Source organism: Pseudovirgaria hyperparasitica (assembly GCF_010093815.1).
Source record: "Pseudovirgaria hyperparasitica strain CBS 121739 unplaced genomic scaffold EJ05scaffold_5, whole genome shotgun sequence".
NCBI classification, from domain to species: domain Eukaryota; kingdom Fungi; phylum Ascomycota; class Dothideomycetes; order Acrospermales; family Acrospermaceae; genus Pseudovirgaria; species Pseudovirgaria hyperparasitica.
The window spans coordinates 1519401-1540014 of NW_022985553.1; the positions used below are offsets into that span (position 1 = coordinate 1519401).

At 51.6% G+C, this 20614-nt stretch overlaps 6 protein-coding genes across 6 annotated transcripts; 3 read left to right on the top strand and 3 right to left on the bottom strand.

Annotated features, from left to right (window-relative positions):
• Positions 1 to 833: 833 nt before the first annotated feature.
• EJ05DRAFT_317648 (uncharacterized protein) lies at positions 834 to 1730 on the bottom strand. The gene has a single exon (XM_033740734.1). It carries the CDS (start codon positions 1653 to 1655, stop codon positions 1200 to 1202), a length of 456 nt encoding a protein of 151 aa, XP_033602428.1. The 5' UTR covers positions 1656 to 1730; the 3' UTR covers positions 834 to 1199.
• A 1855-nt stretch (positions 1731 to 3585) lies between these two features.
• On the top strand, positions 3586 to 6155 carry EJ05DRAFT_475002 (uncharacterized protein). Its single transcript, XM_033743710.1, has 2 exons — positions 3586 to 3849; positions 3899 to 6155. The coding sequence occupies exons 1-2, from the start codon at positions 3677 to 3679 to the stop codon at positions 5841 to 5843; spliced, it is 2118 nt and encodes a 705-aa protein (XP_033602429.1). The 5' UTR covers positions 3586 to 3676; the 3' UTR covers positions 5844 to 6155.
• A 2339-nt stretch (positions 6156 to 8494) lies between these two features.
• On the top strand, positions 8495 to 12193 carry EJ05DRAFT_317715 (uncharacterized protein). Its single transcript, XM_033740735.1, has 2 exons — positions 8495 to 11392; positions 11442 to 12193. Exons 1-2 carry the CDS (start codon positions 8615 to 8617, stop codon positions 12153 to 12155), a joined length of 3492 nt encoding a protein of 1163 aa, XP_033602430.1. The 5' UTR covers positions 8495 to 8614; the 3' UTR covers positions 12156 to 12193.
• Positions 12194 to 12994: 801 nt separating this feature from the next.
• EJ05DRAFT_463362 (vacuolar import and degradation protein) lies at positions 12995 to 15906 on the top strand. Its single transcript, XM_033742713.1, has 3 exons — positions 12995 to 13118; positions 13169 to 14739; positions 14793 to 15906. The coding sequence occupies exons 1-3, from the start codon at positions 13100 to 13102 to the stop codon at positions 15600 to 15602; spliced, it is 2400 nt and encodes a 799-aa protein (XP_033602431.1). The 5' UTR covers positions 12995 to 13099; the 3' UTR covers positions 15603 to 15906.
• Positions 15906 to 17247, bottom strand: EJ05DRAFT_537164 (uncharacterized protein; the record flags this gene model as incomplete). Its single annotated transcript, XM_033749362.1, has 1 exon — positions 15906 to 17247. Exon 1 carries the CDS (start codon positions 17196 to 17198, stop codon positions 15906 to 15908), a length of 1293 nt encoding a protein of 430 aa, XP_033602432.1. The 5' UTR covers positions 17199 to 17247.
• A 528-nt stretch (positions 17248 to 17775) lies between these two features.
• On the bottom strand, positions 17776 to 20082 carry EJ05DRAFT_475006 (beta-N-acetylhexosaminidase). The gene has a single exon (XM_033743711.1). It carries the CDS (start codon positions 19820 to 19822, stop codon positions 17972 to 17974), a length of 1851 nt encoding a protein of 616 aa, XP_033602433.1. The 5' UTR covers positions 19823 to 20082; the 3' UTR covers positions 17776 to 17971.
• Positions 20083 to 20614: the final 532 nt, after the last annotated feature.

A 20614-nucleotide genomic window follows, 5' to 3' on the forward strand; every position in this document is an offset into this window, starting at 1 on the left:
TAGAGCTGGCACGAGGAGCAGGGGCACAAGATTTGGAAGGTGAAGGCGCTGCAAATGACCTATTTTGGTGTTTGCTTCGCTATTGTGTCGCTTGTGGCGTGAGATATCTCTCGGCCATTCCAAACAATCACATACAGCTAATTATGAAACTTTTCATTTTTTTTTTTCGCTTTTGCGTATCCTGAGATAACACTATAGCAACGTTATGATCGACATCATCCTGCCAGGCAGGTCTTGTGATCAGTTTGCCAGTGCTTGAAGGTGTCCACACACTAAGATCTTTTACCCAACATAGATAAGTGGTCGCTCATGGAGAGATTCCAAGGAGTGACCCTTCTGGTAATAAGCCGTGCCATGAAAAGCTTCTTTGATTGTATGCTCGTATGACAGAAGACGACTCCACTATAGCTAGTCATAACCGTCAAGTGCACCCATCTGTGAGGCGTAAACCATTGTCAACGCAGACTGTGCCGCATGAGCCTCGACCACCAACCGTACCGCCGATACACCGACTTTCACAAGAGGGCTGTGGATACTATTCGTGGTGTTGCGTAGAACAAGCTTTGTCTTTCAATTATTCGAGATGAGCGGTTTCACTGATACGAAATGTAGAGCATTAAGATTCATAGAAGGCGGCACAGGAGTGTGTGTGTGAGGATGATGTATCGTTCCGCTTTATGTATCATTAGGATCTTGTTTGAGCCATGAATGTACTTGATTGGGTTTGGAAACCTCAAAGCTAATGGTATGTTGATTGTCACTATAGATAAATTCCGTATGGACACATTCGCCGAATTAGCGAGAAACATTGCCGACACGGCATGTCGATCTGTGGATCCTTAAGAGACCAACGAATCAATGCTTTCGAACACTTTGCGGTTCAATCAGGGATGGCTGGGCTCGCAAAAAGACCGACGTCAAATGATGCTAGGTTCCTAGGAGTGCTAGTATCCCCCTTCGGTCGCATGATGTCGATACAATCCATGCTGTGAATCTAGAATGCTACATATCAAATGTAGAGTTGTATTGCCCCTCAGGACGTGTCTCCGTTGACCCCTAGGCCATGAATATTGTGACATGGCACAGTTCAAGTCTGGTTGGACGGTTGAGCACTTGAAGCTCATTTCAGTTCGTGTGCAGCTGATGGGGGGTCGGTGGCTGGTAATATAGGAAAATTTCACATATCTGTGTTGGATTATTCAGGTGTTGGTCTGGTTGCAATAATCCGAGACGAGTTCCAAGGATGAACGATCTCGATACACGGCCCTGAGCCACAGTATGACAAGAGTCGGTACTAGGAATGATGACATTTCTTCTTGATGCGACACGGGCCGCTGCCTTGGCTTATGTTGTTTGTGTTCAATGCCCGATCGAACTTCGGTAAGACAGGGCCTCCAAGGCGACGAACGGGTGTTTAATATCCGCTGTATTTTACGCTGCGTTCGGCTGGTCAGCAACCGTGTGGCTAGGTGATGACGAACACACCAGGCTACAAGGCAATAGGTTTCCAATTGTTCGAAGAAGTACCAGGTCCCAGGATGATAGCCTGTGGGTGAGGTGGGAGACGCGACAAAAATGAGAGAGAAGTCGTTTAGGACTAGGAGAGTCAGGGCAAGCGAGGGATGAATTGCAGGCTGCACCGCCATGCGAAGCATCTTGGCGGACCCATCGAGCAGGAGCCTGCGTTACTCAAGCTTTTAGACCTGAGCGGTCAGATTGTTCGGTACCACAGCTGGATTCCTTTGCTTGATGCTTGTTACCATGTTGACTACAACACGAGGTTCAATCCTGGCAGCATCCTTGTCTTGGGCATAAGATAGGCGCTTAAACACACATACGACGATGAAAGCTTCTAATGAGCAGGACGGACGGAGACTACAACAAAGAATGGACCTCGAGCCGCCTATGGTGGCCTTTCAAGTCGAGCTTCACTGTCTGGTGCATTGTACTTTGCGCAGCAATGCCGCATGGTGTGATGATCAATGATCCAGAACAGAAAGATGTTACTATTAGGAGGTATAGCATGGCATGAACCGTTAATTTGCAAGCTTGACGACCCAAATTGACACTTGATCGGTAAACGGAGTCTACATGTCCTACGCCGCATGCACTTGAAACTCAGTGGCTTTTAGGTCAGTGTCGTAAATTGAGCTATTTCCGGCGATACACACCTGTCAATGAGTTTCATGGACGATGAGAAAACAGACACCAAGAAGCCCTGATACTCAGATTCTAGTTACTTACGGCAATCTGTGATATCATATCTTTAGTGTCGAGAAGAGAAGATTGCGGTGCTGCATTCATCCTCGACAAACATGACGAATATAGTAGCACCCAATCAAACTGGCATGCTGATTCGACGCAGAGAAGCTCGAGGAAGCAAAGCCCAAAGAGCGGTCATGTTATGGTAGAGTTCGTGGTGAACCGGCGTTAATAGTGTGCAGGGGAAACGAAAGAAGGGTAAAGCGACAAGAGAAAACGGAAACAGGAATAGGATCCACTGGTACCAAAGTAGACTTCGACGATCTATTTTTGTACATGGCGTTGTCAGCATACCGCGCTAACCTCTTTTGGCTCCAAGCAACCATTACCAGGTCACCGGGAATTGGAGGGGATGGGAGAGGATTGGGGAGAGGGAGAGAGAGCAAAGCACCACGAAGTATTCACCAGCTTTACAGCCTCAATGTCTGTTTCACTTCAATGAATTCGCTGGCATTTCAAAGCATCTACGAATCTAGACGCCGCATCATTCTTGTTCTCATCAAATACTACCCTGAGCCTTGCGTGCGGTTTAGTCGCCATAAATTTAGCAAAGGAACGGGCAGTACACTGAGAATATTGGCCTGGGCATGTAACTACACAGCTCATGCCCAGCCAGAGGGTTGCATAGCTCGAGCCTGGCAGACACGGCCACTGTGACGACAACAATGCACTACCTTCATCCTCATGGTTGGTTATATGTAGATACATACCAGCTGTGGATAGGATTAGGGATTGTGTCTAAGGGGTTATCGCAACGTGTGCGGGACCAGTGTAGTTATAGCGTATACATTCTTCTTGCCAATGTGCTCGGCTATATGAATCAAAGAGAGATACGATTCTTCGTTAACTCAAGTCGTCAATGCACAGCAGACTCATATATTCGAAGGCAGGGATCCAAGTCCACATGCGGGTAGAGATCGGTCCAATGTGCCTGTATACATCCTCGTGCAGATGGAGTGAAAGGCCAAACATCTATGCCAAGCACAGATCGCCCAGTCTGAGCTGGGGGCAGACAAGTGAGTGGGTACCAACATGGACCCCCCCTCAATCCATATCGCACTCCCAAGATCATCTCACCGACATGTTCTCCCTACTCTGGTCGCTTCTGTAGCCCATGCCCCCCCATGCTACCAATGTTGAAGACGCCGTTGCGTTCCCGCGAGCTGGTCGGGACTACGCCAATCCGGAACCGCCTCATAGGCGGCTGAGTCTGTCCCTGTCTCCGCCCAGATTTAGACCTTGTGCCACAGGGCCCATGCTTGCTCCTTGGCAAACACAATGATCTCGACGTTCATTTGTATGTAAGCGCTCATTGCTACATTCTTTATATTCAAATGTCTGGTCACGCCTTGTTCTCAAGTATACTACATGACTTTCATTGGGCGTCACTTTTATCATCGCCTCTCTGCTCCACATGTCTCTCGTTATGGATCATCACTACTTCGCTACCACCAGCGATCTTAATGATGTGACTGCTGCATTCGACTTTTCTAATTTCCCACCAGAATACCCCTGGGGCACAGCAACTGACACGAACTCTTGTGAACAACAAAGGCCAGTCCCTGCATCAGAGTCAAACGAGCAATGGTACACAGTCTCAACGTCGTCTCATTTTCAAGAATAACACCTTGCATAGGCCTACATCTTCCAGTGGTCCATATCAAATAGCGCAATTCTCCCCAAACTATCAGGCATACCAGTATCAAGCTCTGCCTTTCACCAGCCCTCTGCCAACGACCTGGAACTCGTCTCCTGCGCCGCTACCATATGAAAATATTGCAGCTGATATCCCGAGGACTCTCGAATACGATGCACAGTGTGGCCTAACACCGACACTCCTGGGTGCCCATGATCTTTCGGTCTCGCCAAAGACCATGCCGTTATCTTTTGCACCAGACGTGCAATCGCAGTGCGAGTCAAGAAAAGCGTCTACGAATCGCAGTCGACTTTCCTATGAGGCTCGAGCAATTCTAGACCGGTGGTTTGAGCAGAACAGATCAGACCCGTATCTTGAGAAACCAGAGGCCGAGGATCTGGCCACCGAGACAGGACTGACTGTCCGGCAGGTGCGAACATATTTTGCAAACGCTCGTGCTCGCAAGCTGCCTCCCGCATCGGCCACAGAGTCGAGTGGCGATACGTCCAGCCGAGCCCAGACAGAAACTCCAAGAGGCTCTATGGATCAGGAGGATCAGACCCAGGCTCCTCCACGACGGCGGCGCTGGGCATCACATGAACGAGTGTCGATCAGTCAGCAGCCAAGCCCTATGGAGCGATTCCTTCACAGTTCGCCTGAAGAGGAAGGGATTCCTGAAGGGATCGTGGAATGCGCGGCGAAGAATCTGGAAGAGCGGAGAGGCAGCGAAGCAGGATCTTCGAGATCATTGCAAAAGAGAAAGCGAAACAGTTGCAAGATCGAAGTACAATCGGATATTGGGCGTAGCAGCAATCGTGGCTCCGAATGTTCGCATTCGAGTAACGAATCCAATGCAAATCGACCTGGGCCAAGGCGTGGACGCAAACGACAACCGGACACCTTTCGGCTACCTCCAACGTCCCTCATAATTCGCGCGCCTTCTGATAGCAAGAAGATATTCCAGTGTACGTTTTGCCCGCGCGACTTTGCTCACAAGTATGACTGGCGCCGGCACGAGGAGAGCGTGCACTTCCCTCAGTTCGAGTGGATATGTATGCCTGATAATGAGCCAACCATACTGGCCGCGTCTGGTGCAATCACTTGCGCTTTCTGCGATCAGCCCAACCCTACTCCAGCGCATCTCGAGTCTCATAACTGCTCTGGATGCCTCGCAACGTCTCGTTCGCAGCGTGCCTTTACTCGAAAGGACAAATTGCTCCAGCACATTGGCCAAGTCCACAAAATGTCAGTGACACCTCGTCATCTCTCTACATGGAGTAGGCCTGTAGACCGGGATGTGTCATTCTGGTGCGGCATCTGCGGTATTCGTCTCACTTCCTGGCAAGAACGAGTTGACCACATCTCTGGGCACTTCATGGTAGGCCAAACCATGCAACTCTGGAGAGGCGAACCAGGAAACATTCGTCTCGGCACCGATACTTCTCTTCCATTCTCGCGAGGCACATCTCCAGCCCCAGAGCACTCTCCTGCTCTGACATTCTCCGGACTGCCCGGCCCAAAGCCACACATGTGCACCACAGGCTGCGGCGAGCACTTTAGGACCCATACCGGCCTCGTCTTCCATGAGCGCCAAAGTCACAACATCTATCGCAGCCAGGTGATGTCGAGTCCCCCGCTCTTAGTCCCTTCCAATGCGACAACATACATGGACTTGCACTATCCTGTCCTCGCAACAGCGCCGGCCGCAACGTCATACTTCCACGACTTTTCGGGTTCGGAAATGGGTAGCACGGCCTTGATAGCCCCTCAGTATGCGCCGCCACCGACTGACTTTACACTCGCTTTCGATCCGAACTACCAGGGAATGGCTCAGCCTGTCCCCATTCATGCGAATTGGAGTCGGCGACACAGTGGAGCGGAAGGGCAAGGCGGCGCGGAAGTTGGCCTCCCAGGATCATCGGTGTCTTCTTCACGTGGAGCATGAACAGGATACAGTAATGGGGGTTTTGTTGATGACTTTGGAGAACTTCTCAAGGCGTAAAGTTGGATTCCAGGCACCGACATTGGCTGGACCGCTGCGCACACTCTATGCGACCTCCTTATCTTTCGACCTATTGACTCGGCGGAACACTTATCGAGCGCGGCGTTTGGAGGAGCTTTTTGCAGCGGAGGGTAAATTATCTGTTATCAAGTCAATACGGAAGGTATACCATTTTCATTTGTGCGGTTCGTAGATACGGCACTTTTCTTAATCCTCTGTCAATACTCCTGATCCATATATAGCATAGTGTCAAAGCAAATTTACTCTGTTGTAGATATATGATATTGACTTTGGTTTGACTCGCATAACAAGCGCTCTTAGTCTGCAGCCTGTGCGACGTCCCACAAGTACTGTACTAATGCGGGTGTTCTGCGTCTGTCTGCGCCCACCAGGCTCGTGCTTCCAAGATAGATCAGATAGATGCACGTACACAGCCTGCGCTGTCGCATTGCGACTATGCCAGTCGCAACAAATTGCGCAATGCATCGCGCACTGTCAGCACGCGGCGCATCACATGCTCTCACAAGCTCTGAGATGATTCAATTCTCTCGACACGCTTGGAGCTCTGAGAATGAAGAGCGCGAGAAACGCGACAAGTGCCAACGCTTGGTGCTGATGCAATTTCGGCAGAGCACGGAGGTGCGCGTGCACAGTACAAGTCGCGAGTCAGGCATCATCTTTTGCTTTGCCAGTACGGACGGACGTACAGGACTCTCTGTATGTCCAGAGCTCTACACGGTCGAGGGGACTGTTCGCGCTTCGGCGTTGAAAAAAGGTAGATTGTCCATTTGTGGATTGGCCATACACATACGAGATGTGCGAGCTTTGACTGCTGCTGCGAGGGTCATACTGTAGGTGAATCTCCAAGACTATGAGTATATATCAGTGGACAAGAAGTTTGGTTGTTGCGCAAACGGGCCGCACCGCAAGGACACCTATGGATTGACGAGTGCTCCGTACATCAGGAATGGCAAATGATTCGGCATACAAATATACCTGGACGGCAATACTGGACTTGAACTAGGACTTTGCACGGAGTGGATAGGGTAGAAGTTTCGCTTGGTGGTGGTTGAGAAGACCCAACTGAAAAAATGCCCCTTTTCTCTGATCACAATTACTGGATGCTGGCCTATTGATAGAGTTGGGCAGCGTGGGGATGGTTACGCATGAACGTGACGATGCAAGTAAATGAGGTCGCAGGGTGGGTGGAGACATTGCATGGCAGGTTGCGGTGTGGACAGGGGGGATGCTGGACAGGGCGAGCGCAATAAGGATTGTGAGAACGTGGAGGGACTGCAGTGGCTGCAGAGCGACCGATTGGAAACGCCGACGTCAATGATGACTGCGATGCGCATCATCGGGCCCAGGCAGGGGCCAGGAGAGACGTGTATTGTTGTTGTTGTTGTTGGTGGCGAGGCTCTGGAGTAGAGGGAATGGTGGGACACAAGACAGTAAACAACAACAACACAACAACACAGCAAAGGCTCCGGTTGCCATGAAAGAAGGCTTTTCTATGAGTCGTTGAAACACGGACAGGAATTAGGGTAGGGAGATATTAGGCATAAGGAGGATTTGATTATATTTTAAGGACATATATAGAGATCCGCAGCAATCTCCAGAGCGCAGGGTCGGCCTTATGTGGTGACAACCGAGTGATTAAGGACCCTGAAGGAGGCTTAAGGGCTGCATGACAGCGTGACAGACCGACATCAAGGCAGATATAAGGCCGCAGTCAGGCATCAATCAGGCACCAACCTGGGGGGGAAACAAAACACCGCACGACAAAACGCGGCTGCCACTCTTGATACCGGCTCGATATCCGTGGTGGGTCTGTGCTTGTCACGCTAGCCCAGATAGGCATAGCGACGTGTATCTAGCGCCACTGCACGGACTGTTATGGAAAAGCTCGCTGCGACGCGACTGCCAAGTTCTCTCCTCTCCCTCACTCGATCCTTCGACTCGCTCCTCCCTCGTCCACGGTCCAAGTGCCCGCGTGGTCTTGAGTCTCCATCCTTCGCGACTGCCTCTCCTGACTGACTCTCTGTCCCCGATCTATTCTCGACTACTTCTCCTCTGCCTAACACCCGTCGCCCTTCTTTTCTTGCAACCTCTCGACGTCCCTCTCGTCGACTCATCGCCATCACCAAGGATTCTGTACTCCATCACGCTCTTGTTTGGACCCTTTTGACGCGTCCCCTGTCATTGTTTACATCCAACCCACGTCCACATTCCTTGCGCGATCGTCGCTACACGTCACCCTCAACCGCTCCAAAACCTGTCGCGATAGGTTACGGCTTCTCTCTCGCCACTCGACTCACTCAATCGCCAATCTATATCCTGTTCTATTCCAACTAATCCTCCTCCCATGAACCCAACCTACATCAAACACTATCGAGGCCAACATCGAGGCTCGCTCCCACTGCACCAACAGCACGCACACTGAGTCCTGAAGGCTTCCACAAATCGTACCCATACTTTATACTCGAGCGACGCTCACCGACAGCTTCTCTTCTGCTGCCTACACAGTAAAATCACGTTCGAACATCCGTGTCAATATACACTGTGCTGGTCACATCGTGTGCGCGCGAAACTCGGTCCACTTCAATCTCAACCCGCATGGCTTGAGATTATTGTCCGTTCAACCACATTGTGCGCACATTTGTGGGAATAACTAACCATCCACGCGCCTAGCCACTCTTGCACTTACTAGCGACATGGACTTTCAATACTCGCCGCATCGTCAAGGCGGAGGTGGGCTGCACCTAGCTTCACCGACGCATCATGTTCACAATAACGGCTTTGTGTCGATCGACCGGATTCGTAGCTCGCTCTCCAGATCACCATCAAGGCCTTCACGCTTTGCACTTCACCACAATTCCCCGGAAACCCCTCGATCACCCATCTCACCGCTCGCGACCTCCAGAGCCTTCACCCCGAAGCCCGCAAACGAACCTACCCAGTCATTCACACCTCCTACACCTCTTGCACCGCAAGCACCACAACAACCAGCATCGGCAGTCAAAGTCTCCAAGCTCACACTGCGCCGCACCACTCCGTTCCGCACTTCGATCCGTACGCGTACTGGTGGTACCAGTCCGAAACGCACCAGCCCACGACGTACGAGTCCGAGGCGTGCACTTGGAGATTCAGTAAACCAGGGTAATGCTTTGCCATTACGAACCTTGCCAGCGACCGAGCCTCCCGGAAAACGCTTTTCCTTAAACGTTGATAAGCCTGAGACTGCACCGCAGCTACCAGGAGCTATGCGCAGTGTCATCAATGACGAGCCGATCAAGTTCCCATTCTCGCGACCTAGGTCCGACAATAACATGTTGTCCAAGTCAGACATGTCAGCTCCGGCAAAATCAAGCCCACTGAAGCGCAGTGACGGAATAATGAACCTCGATCAAGCCAGCCTTGGTAGTCCAGTCGCGAAAAGGCGTAGTCTTCACGGAGCCTCTGCCTTTGGCGCAGACTTCAGCATTTTTGACCAAAGTTCTGATGCTGACCAGACGAATGGTAATGACAAGCATCAAGACTCGGCCAATATCTTCTCTTCACCGAGAAGGTCACCTCCGCTCCGGAAGTCATCACTCAGAAAATCAACTTTTCAGCAGCGGTTCGGTCAGACCGCCTCCAAAACATCGAGATCTGGTGAACACGAGTTTACCGTGCCCGGCCCAGCTGCGTCAAAGCAGAAGCAACGTGCATCGTTAGACAGTTCTATGAACTTTGTGTCGACTTCGTCTCCCAACCCCTTCCGTCGTAGCACTCAATCCGACGGTCCGCAGGCGACAATGTCTCCACAGTCGTTCCTGGCAAGGTCTACGTCACTACGAAATCAGCCACACCCTCTGTCGAACAGCTTGACCCCATCCTCTTCATCGTCGAGCCTTCTCGACGAATCTCCGACCCATCACCCTGCACCAGTGTTTGCTCATGGTCACAACTATACACATCAACCATATCGCGCCCCGAATGCTGAACCTCGTATCAACACCAACTTCGCCAAATCTCTTCCCATCGGTGCCATTCGACCGACCGAGAACGATGACCAGTCTTCGGAGTTCTCCACACCTGCGACATACAAGATGGCCAAGCCTTTACCTGCTGCCTTCATGTCTACTGGGTTGATCTCCAAGCGCAATCGCCCCCTGGAAGAGACTCTGGCCGAGTCATATGTAATGCCCGATACTCCCTCGAAACGCAATTCGTTTCCTCCCGTCACGGCCACACCATTCCGACGGAGTGGTTTCGGGGACTCAACAGTGCCAGACTTTGGTACTCCTGCTTCGCCCTTTAGCGTCAAGGGAACTCATGTATTCGGCAGAGGTGCAAACATATTTGGTGTTACCTTCGACCCGAATACCCGTCGCCGTACCAGCTTCCACAGTGTTGAAGGTGATGACTTTCCAGTATCACCCTCGCGTCAGGAAGACCGCCAGTCTAGTGCGGACGAGCTTCCTCCAACACCGACCAGGAATGCCGGCCTGCGTGGCAGCCTTCGCAGCAGTCTCTTTGGACGTCGTGTGTCACTTGGTCAGGATACCTTTGCTCAACCTGACGGGGATACCGTAACGTCTCCACAAAACTCAAAGGGTAAGTTCTTTCCACTTCAGGCCATGGTGACGAGAGTGGATGGTCCAACGGCTGGATGTTCGTTACCTCCAGAGGACTGCTCTCCGTCTAGGCTGTCTCCATCTGCGTTCGCTTTGTCTTTTGCTCGATCTCGCCTTCTACGGCATTCTGAGAAGCTCCAATCCCAAGAACTCCCCCAACTTTCTGTTTCAGTCACGTTTTCCACTACCGATAAACCGAACATGACTAAAAGATCACCTCTCTCAACAGTTTCCCCAACCCCTGGATCAACTTCTGAGTGCTTGTCTCCCCATACACCTCAGGAATCGTGCACACCACCAGATCCTAGCAGCCTCTCCATCTCTAACCCCGCTCCCCGTCGTGGCTCTCATCATTTTGGAAACAGCACAACGAACATTGCTGCTTTCCCTCCGGCCACGCCAACCACGTCCCGCGAGAACTACTTCCTCGGTACCAAAAGACAAGGTTTTGTTCACCGATTGACTTCAAATGAGGTCGATACCGCTCTCACATCACGCTTTGGCACTGTCACCGCACTTGGAAAGGGCGAGTTCTCTTCCGTTTACCGCGTGGAAAAGCCTCTGTCCAACCCTTTTGCTGCTTCAACACCTACGGCTACATTTACCAAGGTTTGGGCCGTGAAGAAATCTAAAACCGTCATCACTGGGGCCAAGGATCGTCGGCGAAAGTATCGAGAGGTGGAGATCCTGAAGCTCATACAGGGTCACGAACATATGGTGCAATACGTTGAGCATTGGGAAGATCATGGCCACCTATATATCCAGACAGAGTTCTGTGAGAACGGTAACCTTGAGACGTTGTTGGCTGCAACAGGCTTTAAGAGCCGCATGGATGACTTTCGAATTTGGAAGATCCTTTCGGAGCTGTCGGAGGTAAGTCTAAATCTGCTACTGCTATAGAGCCGCGCTTACGAATGGAAAGGGTATCGAATTTATCCATGGTATCGGGCTTGTACACCTCGACATTAAGCCCGCAAACATTCTCATTGACTTTTCGGGGGGGCTCAAGATTGCCGATTTCGGTATGGCTGCACAATTGCCTGTCGACACCGCTAGACACGAGGGCGAAGGTGACGTATACTACCTCGCACCCGAACAGTTGAAAGGCATCCACGGCAAGCCAGCTGATATCTTCGCACTTGGTTTGATTGTTTTAGAGATGGCTGCGAATGTCTGCCTCCCACCCAGCGGACAGTCTTGGCAGAATCTACGTAACGCCGACTGGCATGAGGTTCCAAGTCTTTCCTGGAGCTCAACAAAGGACTCGATCCAGGACGAATCTAGCGAGCGGATCCATACTTCTGACCCTGAATTCACCGAGCTATCGAATTCTATGTTTGGATCCAACTCAGCCGGGATGGAGGTACCTAAACAATTATTCAAGCCGAACGAACAAAGAACACCACCTTCCTTCATGGTGGACTTGGACGATCCTGACTCGCTTCTACATACCACGCGGTGGATGATGGCACCTGACCCAGAAGAGCGCGCTACTATCCAAGACGTTCGCAAACTCCGCGGTATCGAATGGGTTGTCAGCCGTCGTCGTGCGGGAGCCACTGTCTTTGAGGGAATATGGGGACCTGCTGACGACGTTCTCAACTATTCAAATGACGTTGACATGGTTGATGCGTGATACTCTACATCACATGATCATGTTCCCAGTTACCAGTTTTCCTGTTTCATATTCTACCTGTTGGCTTTCGATGTTTTTATGCGAATCTTGCGCCGCCCTCGAACTGTTGAGGAATCTGTTGGTACTTGTACCTAGTCTTGTCGCTTTTTGCGCTCATGCATCTTACGTCCGAGGCTACCTCATCGGTAGTTCTTACGCCCACGAAGGGTGTCACTTTTGGGTTTGCTTTTTTTTGGGGGTGGGAGGGGAACATATTATTTGTATTTTTGTTATCGGCGTCCCGGAATGGACCAGGCGATTATAGGGCACGGACTTGGCGTACTAAAGGAAAAAGATAACCCCTGGGCTTGAAAATTGATCGCGATGGACTGAAAGCCATGCTGGCACGGGAGGTGGAATGGCCGAATTGAACACGATCGCTTTGGCGGGAACTGCAAAGGCCAATGTCGAGGTCCGTATTTAGGGGAAGTTAGGATATGCTTAGGCTCCTTCGCAGTGTTCGCGATTCAGCGTACGCGATCCTGATGACAGCTTATGGGATCATGGCAATTGACACTGTATCCAAGACCACCTTTGAATGATTGTGACAGTTGTGGTAACGTCAAGTAGCTGATGTGCACGGGATTTCGATGTCTATGCCCAAGCAAGCAAATTGCACTATTTCGAGAGAAACACACCGAGACTCAAACTGTTGGGGTGAGGTTTCCGGAGATGAGTATCTATCTATCTACTATGGTATGACACCAGCGCGCCAAGAACACACTGGCAGTCTGGCAGGCAGTCGACGACCGCACCTGCAGCCACTAGTCAAGCACGGCCGCAACAAGCTCATATGACATAGCGCGACTAACCCCACTATCAACAAAACAACGTTTCACGGCCTCTGGGTCGCCGCGAACGATCACCAGCTCTCTACTACATCCTAGACTGGCTGCTTAGCAAGTATGTTCATGCTCCGAAATGGTCAGGTCTCCATAATTTACCGTTTCTGTGCCTGCTAACGTTCCTGTCAGTCAGCAAATACCTCTTTGGTGACAGTTCAAAAGAATCTATCATAGACGTCCCACAAGGCCAACTGTTCCTCGTTCGACCACTTTCTGTAAAGGGCTACTCTGAACTTATCTTTAAAGACTCGACCACCTCCATTCGTCGGACAGGTCAACAATATCAGTATCAGCTGAACGTACAGAGGGTTTACGAGGAGGGCGAGGAAGAGCTTCTTGCCGAAGAACAAGGAGAAGACGCAGAAATCGAAGCGCTCACTGCAGACCGAGACGAGAAGACTTTTTTGCTCGACGAAGAACTTCAGTTTCGCACAGAAATCAGAGACACGGGCGAGAAAGTCTTTGCCTGGAGAGACCTCAGTGGTGACGAGGGCGATCTTTGGGAGTTTGTCTGCGATCACAGCACACCTGCCTCGACCGTCGAGACTTTTGAGTTGATTGCACTGCAGTGTCAGTTCGAGCGCAAATATCGCAAGCCACACGAGCAAGCAACGAACGGAGAACTTGAAGAGTTTAGGGCCTCGGAATCGACGATACCAGACGCTGGCAGTGTGATCACTACACCACTCGCATCGCCGTCGATAGATCGTGACGGTTCGAAAGTCCTCGCTTGGTCTGCGCATGATAATATGGCGAGAAAGACAGCTGTGACGGCAACGCCGAAAGGGAAAGAGGCCGTAGCTCTGGCAGCCCCGGGGCCTTCAGCGGTTATAGTTCATCCTGAGGCGAGGGAGACACTCGCGGAGAGTGCAGCCGAGCTGTGGTTGTTCAATTTAGAGAGCGGTGAATTCTTGCTCCAGGATGCGGGAGTGACAGCCTTGGTCACTGACCTCGGCAATTGGAAATACTGGCTTCAGATTAAGGGCAAGAATGACTGGCTTGGGCAAGCTATCATACCAGACATCAACCCTGTGTTCAACTTTGAATACAAGTCTTTCATCTTCAATCAATATGACGAGGATGGCTCGGCGTACTCATGGCTGTTGAAATTCAAGGAGACAGAGATCATGGAAATGTTCCAGGAAGGATTGATGCAAGCGTTGTGGGAGCACCTCCATGAGATGAAATGGGGCAAGGCTACCAAGACTGACCAGGATTATGTTCTGGATGCCTTTAATGATCTCACAATGGAAGACGCTCCAACTATCGAGGAAGAGGACGAAGATGAGTACGACGAAAGCGAGGATGATAGTACCGCTCAGCAATCGGAACACTACGACAGTGACGAGTCGGAAGACGATGTGGAGGTCCGCGATAAGGATGGAAACGTCAATTCACAGCTTGCCGTGGGCTATAAGCATGATCGGTCATTCGTCGTGCGTGGCTCCAAGATTGGTGTGTTCAAACACACTCCCGACAATCATCTTCAGTTCACCACGAACATCTCCAAGGTCGCGACGCCCAAAGGCAAGCTATTCAGTCCCACAAAAGTCATGCTGCATCAAGAGGACCAGAATATGATCTTGCAGAACGCAGACAATCCGAATTCACTTTACAAGATGGATCTAGAGTACGGGAAGGTCGTTGACGAGTGGAAGGTCCACGATGACATTCCGGTCAAAATATTTGCCCCTGAGAGTGTAAGTCTCCGAGTATTCGAGCATGTTACATGTACTAATAATACACTCGTTAGAAATTTGCTCAAATGAGTGGCGAACAAACATTCCTTGGTCTGTCCAATAATGCTCTCTTCCGTGTGGACCCTCGTCTGGCTGGAAATAAGCTCGTTGAGAGCGAAAAACAAGGCTACGCAAGCAACGTAGACTTCTCTGCAGCAGCTACAACCAAGCAAGGATACGTCGCCGCAGCATCCAACAAGGGTAGCATTCGCCTTTTCGACCGGCTGGGCATCCGTGCAAAGACCGAGATCCCAGCTCTTGGGGACCCCATCATCGGCGTCGACGTCTCCGCCGACGGTCGCTGGATCCTCGCGACTACGCGCACGTATCTGTTACTTATCGATGCAGAGCAGAAATCGGGCAAGAACGAAGGGAAACTCGGGTTCGAGAAGTCGTTTGCGAAAGACTCCAAACCACAGCCCAAGCGCCTCGCTCTCACACCCTCTCACGTAGCGCAATTCCAGCATGAGACCAAGGTCCCCATCAGCTTCACGCCAGCGCACTTCAACGCTGGTGTGGACAGCGACGAGACTACCATCATCACCGCGACTGGGCCCTTCATCATCTCCTGGTCACTCAAGAAGGTCATGGCCGGCCGCAAGGATCCGTACTCGATCAAGCGATACTCGGAGGAGGTCAAGGCGGATAACTTCAAGTATGGATCCGACAAGAACCTGATTGTGGCACTGCCGAACGAGGTCAACATGGTGGCGAAGAGGGCGCTGCAGAGGCCGACGAGAGAGAGTATTGCGGGGCCCGGGCTGCGCACTCCGCGGAAGAGTGGCAGGTTGGGGAGGAATGAGGTGGTTGATTCGCCGTACTAGCTTTGTTTTTGGTTTTGTTGTTTTGCGACTGACTGCGACTTGACTTTGGGGACTTTGGGGTTTGTACTATCCTTCCTGTTACTGCGACGGTCTTTAAGTCTGGGGAAGAGGGGAGAGGGGACAGAGCACGTTTGGTAGTGGTGGATCTCTGGCTGTATTGCTTAGTCTTTTTTTTTTGATGTCGTGGTAAGCACGGCACGACGAAATATACCCTCTTTCTATCTCTATTGGTGGTACAGTAACACAATCTCGGGTATCACACATACAGAGCCTCTCACACAGACTCACACAAAATGCATTCATTTACCTCCCCTTGCCAAAAAACTTCCTCTTCTTCCGCTCAAACATCTCCCCGCCCTGCACCCCACTGCCCCTCACCCCATCAACCGTCTCACGCGCCCTCTTCCGGCTCCGATCCAAGGCCCCCTTACTACCTCTCTTCCCAGCCCCCTTTGTCATCTCCCCAATCCGACTGACGCTCTCCCCAATACTCCGGAAGTCCTCGCCGCCAAACTGGCCCGCGTGCCCGCCGCGCGCGTTGTTGCGCTGCGCCAACTCCTTCTTGCTCAAAGCCGGCAGGCGGACGAGGTTTGATTCTTCGTAGGCGCGGCGCTCGGCGTCTTCGCGGCGCTCGCGGTCCGAGGCCATGCGTCTGCCGCCTGAGACTATTGTGCTGCCGATGGAGGGCTCGGCGAGTGGGGCGGTGGAGAGCTCGTGGGTGATGTATTCGTCTAGGGTGTTTGATTTTTGGGGGCGGCGGGTGGTGGTGGTGGTGGATTTGGGGGTTGTGGTGGATAGGGTGTTGGTGGAGGAGGGCATGGCGGTTGGGTTGATGCGTGGTGGGCGGTATATGCCTGTGTCGGGTGTGGGTGAGGCGCGGGATTTGCGTGAGGTTGGTTGGGCGGGTGTTTGGGTGGTGATGGATGATGATGGGCGGCGGAATGCGGAGGGGTTGGGGCGGTAGGAGAGGTCGTCGATTGTGGTGGTGTCGTTGTCGTTGTCGTGGTTGTCTGTGGCGGATGCAGCGTCGTCTGAGGAGTCGTTGTCTGAGCCGCTGCCGTCTGAATCGCTGTCATCTGAGCCATCGCTATCATCTCCAGACTCTCCTTGTGCTTGTGCTGTCTGTGTCTCCTTGACCAGTCCATTCGCGCCTTTCCCCCGCTCCGCATCCTCAGCCGCCCGGACGACTTTATCAACCTGATACTTCAACCTGCCCTCCAGCGGCCGCACGCCCTTTTCGAGATAGACACGCAGACGGACGAGGTGTTTGACGATATCTTGCTGGAGGTTGTCTGCGCCAACATCATTATCTTCTTCATCTGTGGTTGCTTGTGCTATGCTGCCACCACGAAGTCGGCGAATTTTGACAAGCATGAGAAAGACAAAGTTGCGCAGATACTCGAGGAATAGCTCGTTTTTGGTGTCGAGGAGGGATATGCCATGTTCGGGTGGTGTTGTGAAGGTTTGGCGCGCGGCAGCTTCGTTATTGCCGTTGGTGGTGGTTTGGGGGAGACATTCGAGGGCGTCGTTGAGGGAGGTAGTGAGGGACGTGAGGAGAGTACTGAGGCTTTGAGGGGGTTTCTGAAGGGCTGTCATGGTGCGTGGTGTTGTGTGCTGTGTGTCTTCCTGAATGCGTGGTTGAATATTACCTGGGTATTAGTAGACATGAAGAATTGACAGAAAAGTTAAAGTGGAGTCGAAATCTTGGCACACTAGTACTTTTTACCTTACCAGTCCTGTGGCCTCACAAACAAGGCTTCTGAATGATAATTCATTAGCCAATGACAACCCATTCATCTTTTCAAAACCGGCAAGTCGTTCCCGACTTGTCCTTGTGGAACTTCTCGACTGCATGCCTTAGACACGCACGTTATGCCCTCCCCTCGCCCTCGTTCTGACAACTAATTTTATATTCTTATGTTTATAACAACATCGTAGCTTATCTTGTTGTAGATATATCTCTCTTTTCTACACTTTTCGCAAATAATATGTTGATTTATTGTCAGTCAATGTGATATGAACACAGGAAGAGATCACAAACGTGACGGAGACACACACACACACACACACACACACACACACACACAACGTTGGGCAACTCATGGGGGTATATAATATGTACACTCGAACCTGTACTCGTCGTCTTCATGGACGGACGAGTATCATGATAAAATCCCTTTATCCTCCTTAGATGTCACACATACACTTTCTCTCTTCGATCTTCTTTGACCAGCCGCAGCTTGTCCTAGCCACAGCCACGGTATGATTTCTCGTCTTGTTTTCAGTATTTCTAAAAAAGGCTTTCCAAGCACATTGTCCCCCACGAAAAAAAGGACGCCCGTATCAAGAGGGAAAGCAAAAATATATCTTCAAGGAGCGCCCGGAAGCTTGTTCAAGGCATCCTGGTCCCAGTTGAGATCGCACGAATGTGGGTTTTGCAGACAGTACTTTGGCATCAGGGGCGCGGCCATCACACCGCTCGCAACGAGGTACTCGCGGAAGTTGTTGATGCGCTGCGTCAACTCGGTTGTGCGCTTCTTGCCCTCGCCATTCCTGTTGCCGGACCACACCAGTTCGGCCAGAGCAGCGGCGCGAGGCCACACTTTCTGGCTGATAATAGTGTCGTCAACCTGTTCAGTCCACAGGGGCGCAGAGGCACCAATGACATGCGACTTCTCATCATCAGTCAGACCTTCGGTAAAGTCATAGTTGTAGATGCGCTGCCAGGTCTTGAAGGGAGCACACCAGGAACCGCCAATACCGCCATAGTTGAAGTTGGGAACTCCATCCTCGAGATTGGCATTAATCTGGGTATTGTAGCGGTTGTCGTTGGAAACATAACCGCCGTTGCCGCAGTCGAGATAGAACCAGTTGGACGAGGAAACGACGACATCGTAGCCGCGGTTGGTGAGGTTCTTAATGTTCACAACGTCACCGTTCCATGATTGCAGGATGATGTTTTTGGGGTCGATGTTAGCGTGCTCGCCAGAAATGACGACATCTTCCCACAGCATCAGCTTGCGGTCGGTGGAGTCCATGAAGAACGGCCAGGTCTTGTCGACCCAGTATTGAACAAGATCATTGTAGGTACGGGAGCTGTTGTCGGCAAACCACTTGGTGATGGGCTCGGAGAAGTTGTAGCAGCCCTTTTGAATCTCGTCACCACCAACGTGGAAGACATGGTCCGTGAACACACCAGCAAGCTCTTTGTACACCTTCTCTACAACCTCGTATGTCTTGTCGTTGATAATGTCAAGCTGACCCGGGTTTGGCTGAACAGCGGTGTGGTAGGACCAAAGGTCATTTGACCACCAGGAGTCACCGCAAGAGATGATGCTCTCGTCAACCTGGCGCCAGCCCGAGTAGGCGTGGCCTGGCATGTCGACTTCTGGGATGATACGCACACCACGTGCGCGGCCGTATTGGATAATGTCTTTGATGCAGTCCTGAGTGTAGACTTCACGTGCGGAATAGGCGTCCTTGGTCATCTGGGGGTAGGTCTTGAGCTCGACTGGCCATGACTGGGTATCGTCAAGGTGCCAGTGAAGAACATTCATCTTTGAGAGCGAGAGGCCGTCAATCTGCTCCTTGAGCTTGTCGGTGCTAATGTAATTACGGCCGGTATCCACCATGATACCGCGGAATGGGTACATTGGCTCGTCTTTGATCGTGACAGGCTGTTCGATGGAGAAGGCATTATTCTCGTAAATGACGAGCTGTTGCAGAGTGGTGAAAGCATGCAGAGCACCCCAGGCAGTCGAGGAGGTGATGTCAATGGTGTGACCTCCATCGCCAATCGAGAGAACGTAGGACTCGTTGACGCCCTGCTGGAGGTCAGCGTCCCAGTCCTCGACCTTCAAATGAACCTCGCTGAGAGGAGTTGTGCGCTTCTGTTTCGAGGCTGGAGCGGCGGGCTTCCATGGGATCTGAGTTGCACCAGGAAACTCAGCGTATGTAGGAATGGGGGCCTCGGTGGCTTGAGGGTAGTATTTCAGGTCTTTGATAGCTTTCCACGAGCGGGCGAACGCGTCAGTAACCAGCTGCGCGTTTGCGGAGTCGGAGTCAGCGCCGGTGAGGGAAAGCTCGCCGATGGCGATAGGGCCAGCAGAACCCCAGGTGATTTCTCGAGGAGCTGGAAGAGGGTTGACCTTGACGGCAGAGGAGAGGGTGGCCAGTAAGGCTGTGGCGGACAGCAGACGGAGCGAAGGACGGTAAAGCATGGCGAGAGCTTTAGGTGGAAGGTGTGGAGAAGGTAGAAGCAAAGGGCCACCAGAAGAAGTCTGGGGATGCGGAAGAAGAGGCAATATAAGAATTGGGAGGGACGGACATTCACTAAGGAAAAGCTTTGACAGTAAAAGTGATAGTTATTTAGAGAATGAGAGAATGAGTAGAGTTAAGTGAAAGGACAGGTTTGGCGCGACACGAACACGAAATTAGCTTGGGTGAGCAGTGAACGATGTGTGTACCGACTGACAATGAATGATACATACAACAATAAGAATAGCAAGGACCCTGGCAACTCCACTTTGCACCTTGCAGGCCTTGAACTGGTTGGCTCCAGCCGCTGATTTAGGGGCCCACCAGCCTAAATTTTGGGGGGGAGGGGTGGGCGGCTTAGGCTTAGGTTTAGGCTTCTTACAGTAGGCTTTTAGGGGGTGGTCAACTGGCCATTCTCGCCATTCTCGCCTGACGATGCTACCTACCCAGTAACTAACCTACCATTCACATTCCGCACTGTGCACGTAACGTTGCACGCACACGCACACGCACGCCCTACCTGTCGCCCTCTGCGCTGCGACACGATCTATGTATAAATACATACATACTCCTGCATCTCATCTACTAACCAGCTCTTCAGCCAATAGCACCGCTTCATCACACGCGCCATCTGCATCCATCCGGCGTGCAAGGAGACACCTCACTGCGACCTCATTCATCCCGTCCGTCCGCGAGGCGTAGCGATCAGAGACTGTGAGAGCTCACATACACACACGCACACAAAACGCGAAAAA

Excerpts from the sequence above, each read along its gene's own strand:
- EJ05DRAFT_317648 (XM_033740734.1), bottom strand. The coding sequence starts at position 1,655 with ATGCTTCGCATGGCGGTGCAGCCTGCAATTCATCCCTCGCTTGCCCTG.
- EJ05DRAFT_475002 (XM_033743710.1), top strand. The coding sequence starts at position 3,677 with ATGTCTCTCGTTATGGATCATCACTACTTCGCTACCACCAGCGATCTT. Across the intron at positions 3,850-3,898 it reads TCAGAGTCAAACGAGCAATG|GCCTACATCTTCCAGTGGTC; the intron begins GTACACAGTCTC and ends CACCTTGCATAG.
- EJ05DRAFT_317715 (XM_033740735.1), top strand. The coding sequence starts at position 8,615 with ATGGACTTTCAATACTCGCCGCATCGTCAAGGCGGAGGTGGGCTGCAC. Across the intron at positions 11,393-11,441 it reads TCCTTTCGGAGCTGTCGGAG|GGTATCGAATTTATCCATGG; the intron begins GTAAGTCTAAAT and ends ACGAATGGAAAG.
- EJ05DRAFT_463362 (XM_033742713.1), top strand. Across the intron at positions 14,740-14,792 it reads AAATATTTGCCCCTGAGAGT|AAATTTGCTCAAATGAGTGG; the intron begins GTAAGTCTCCGA and ends TACACTCGTTAG.
- EJ05DRAFT_475006 (XM_033743711.1), bottom strand. The coding sequence starts at position 19,822 with ATGCTTTACCGTCCTTCGCTCCGTCTGCTGTCCGCCACAGCCTTACTG.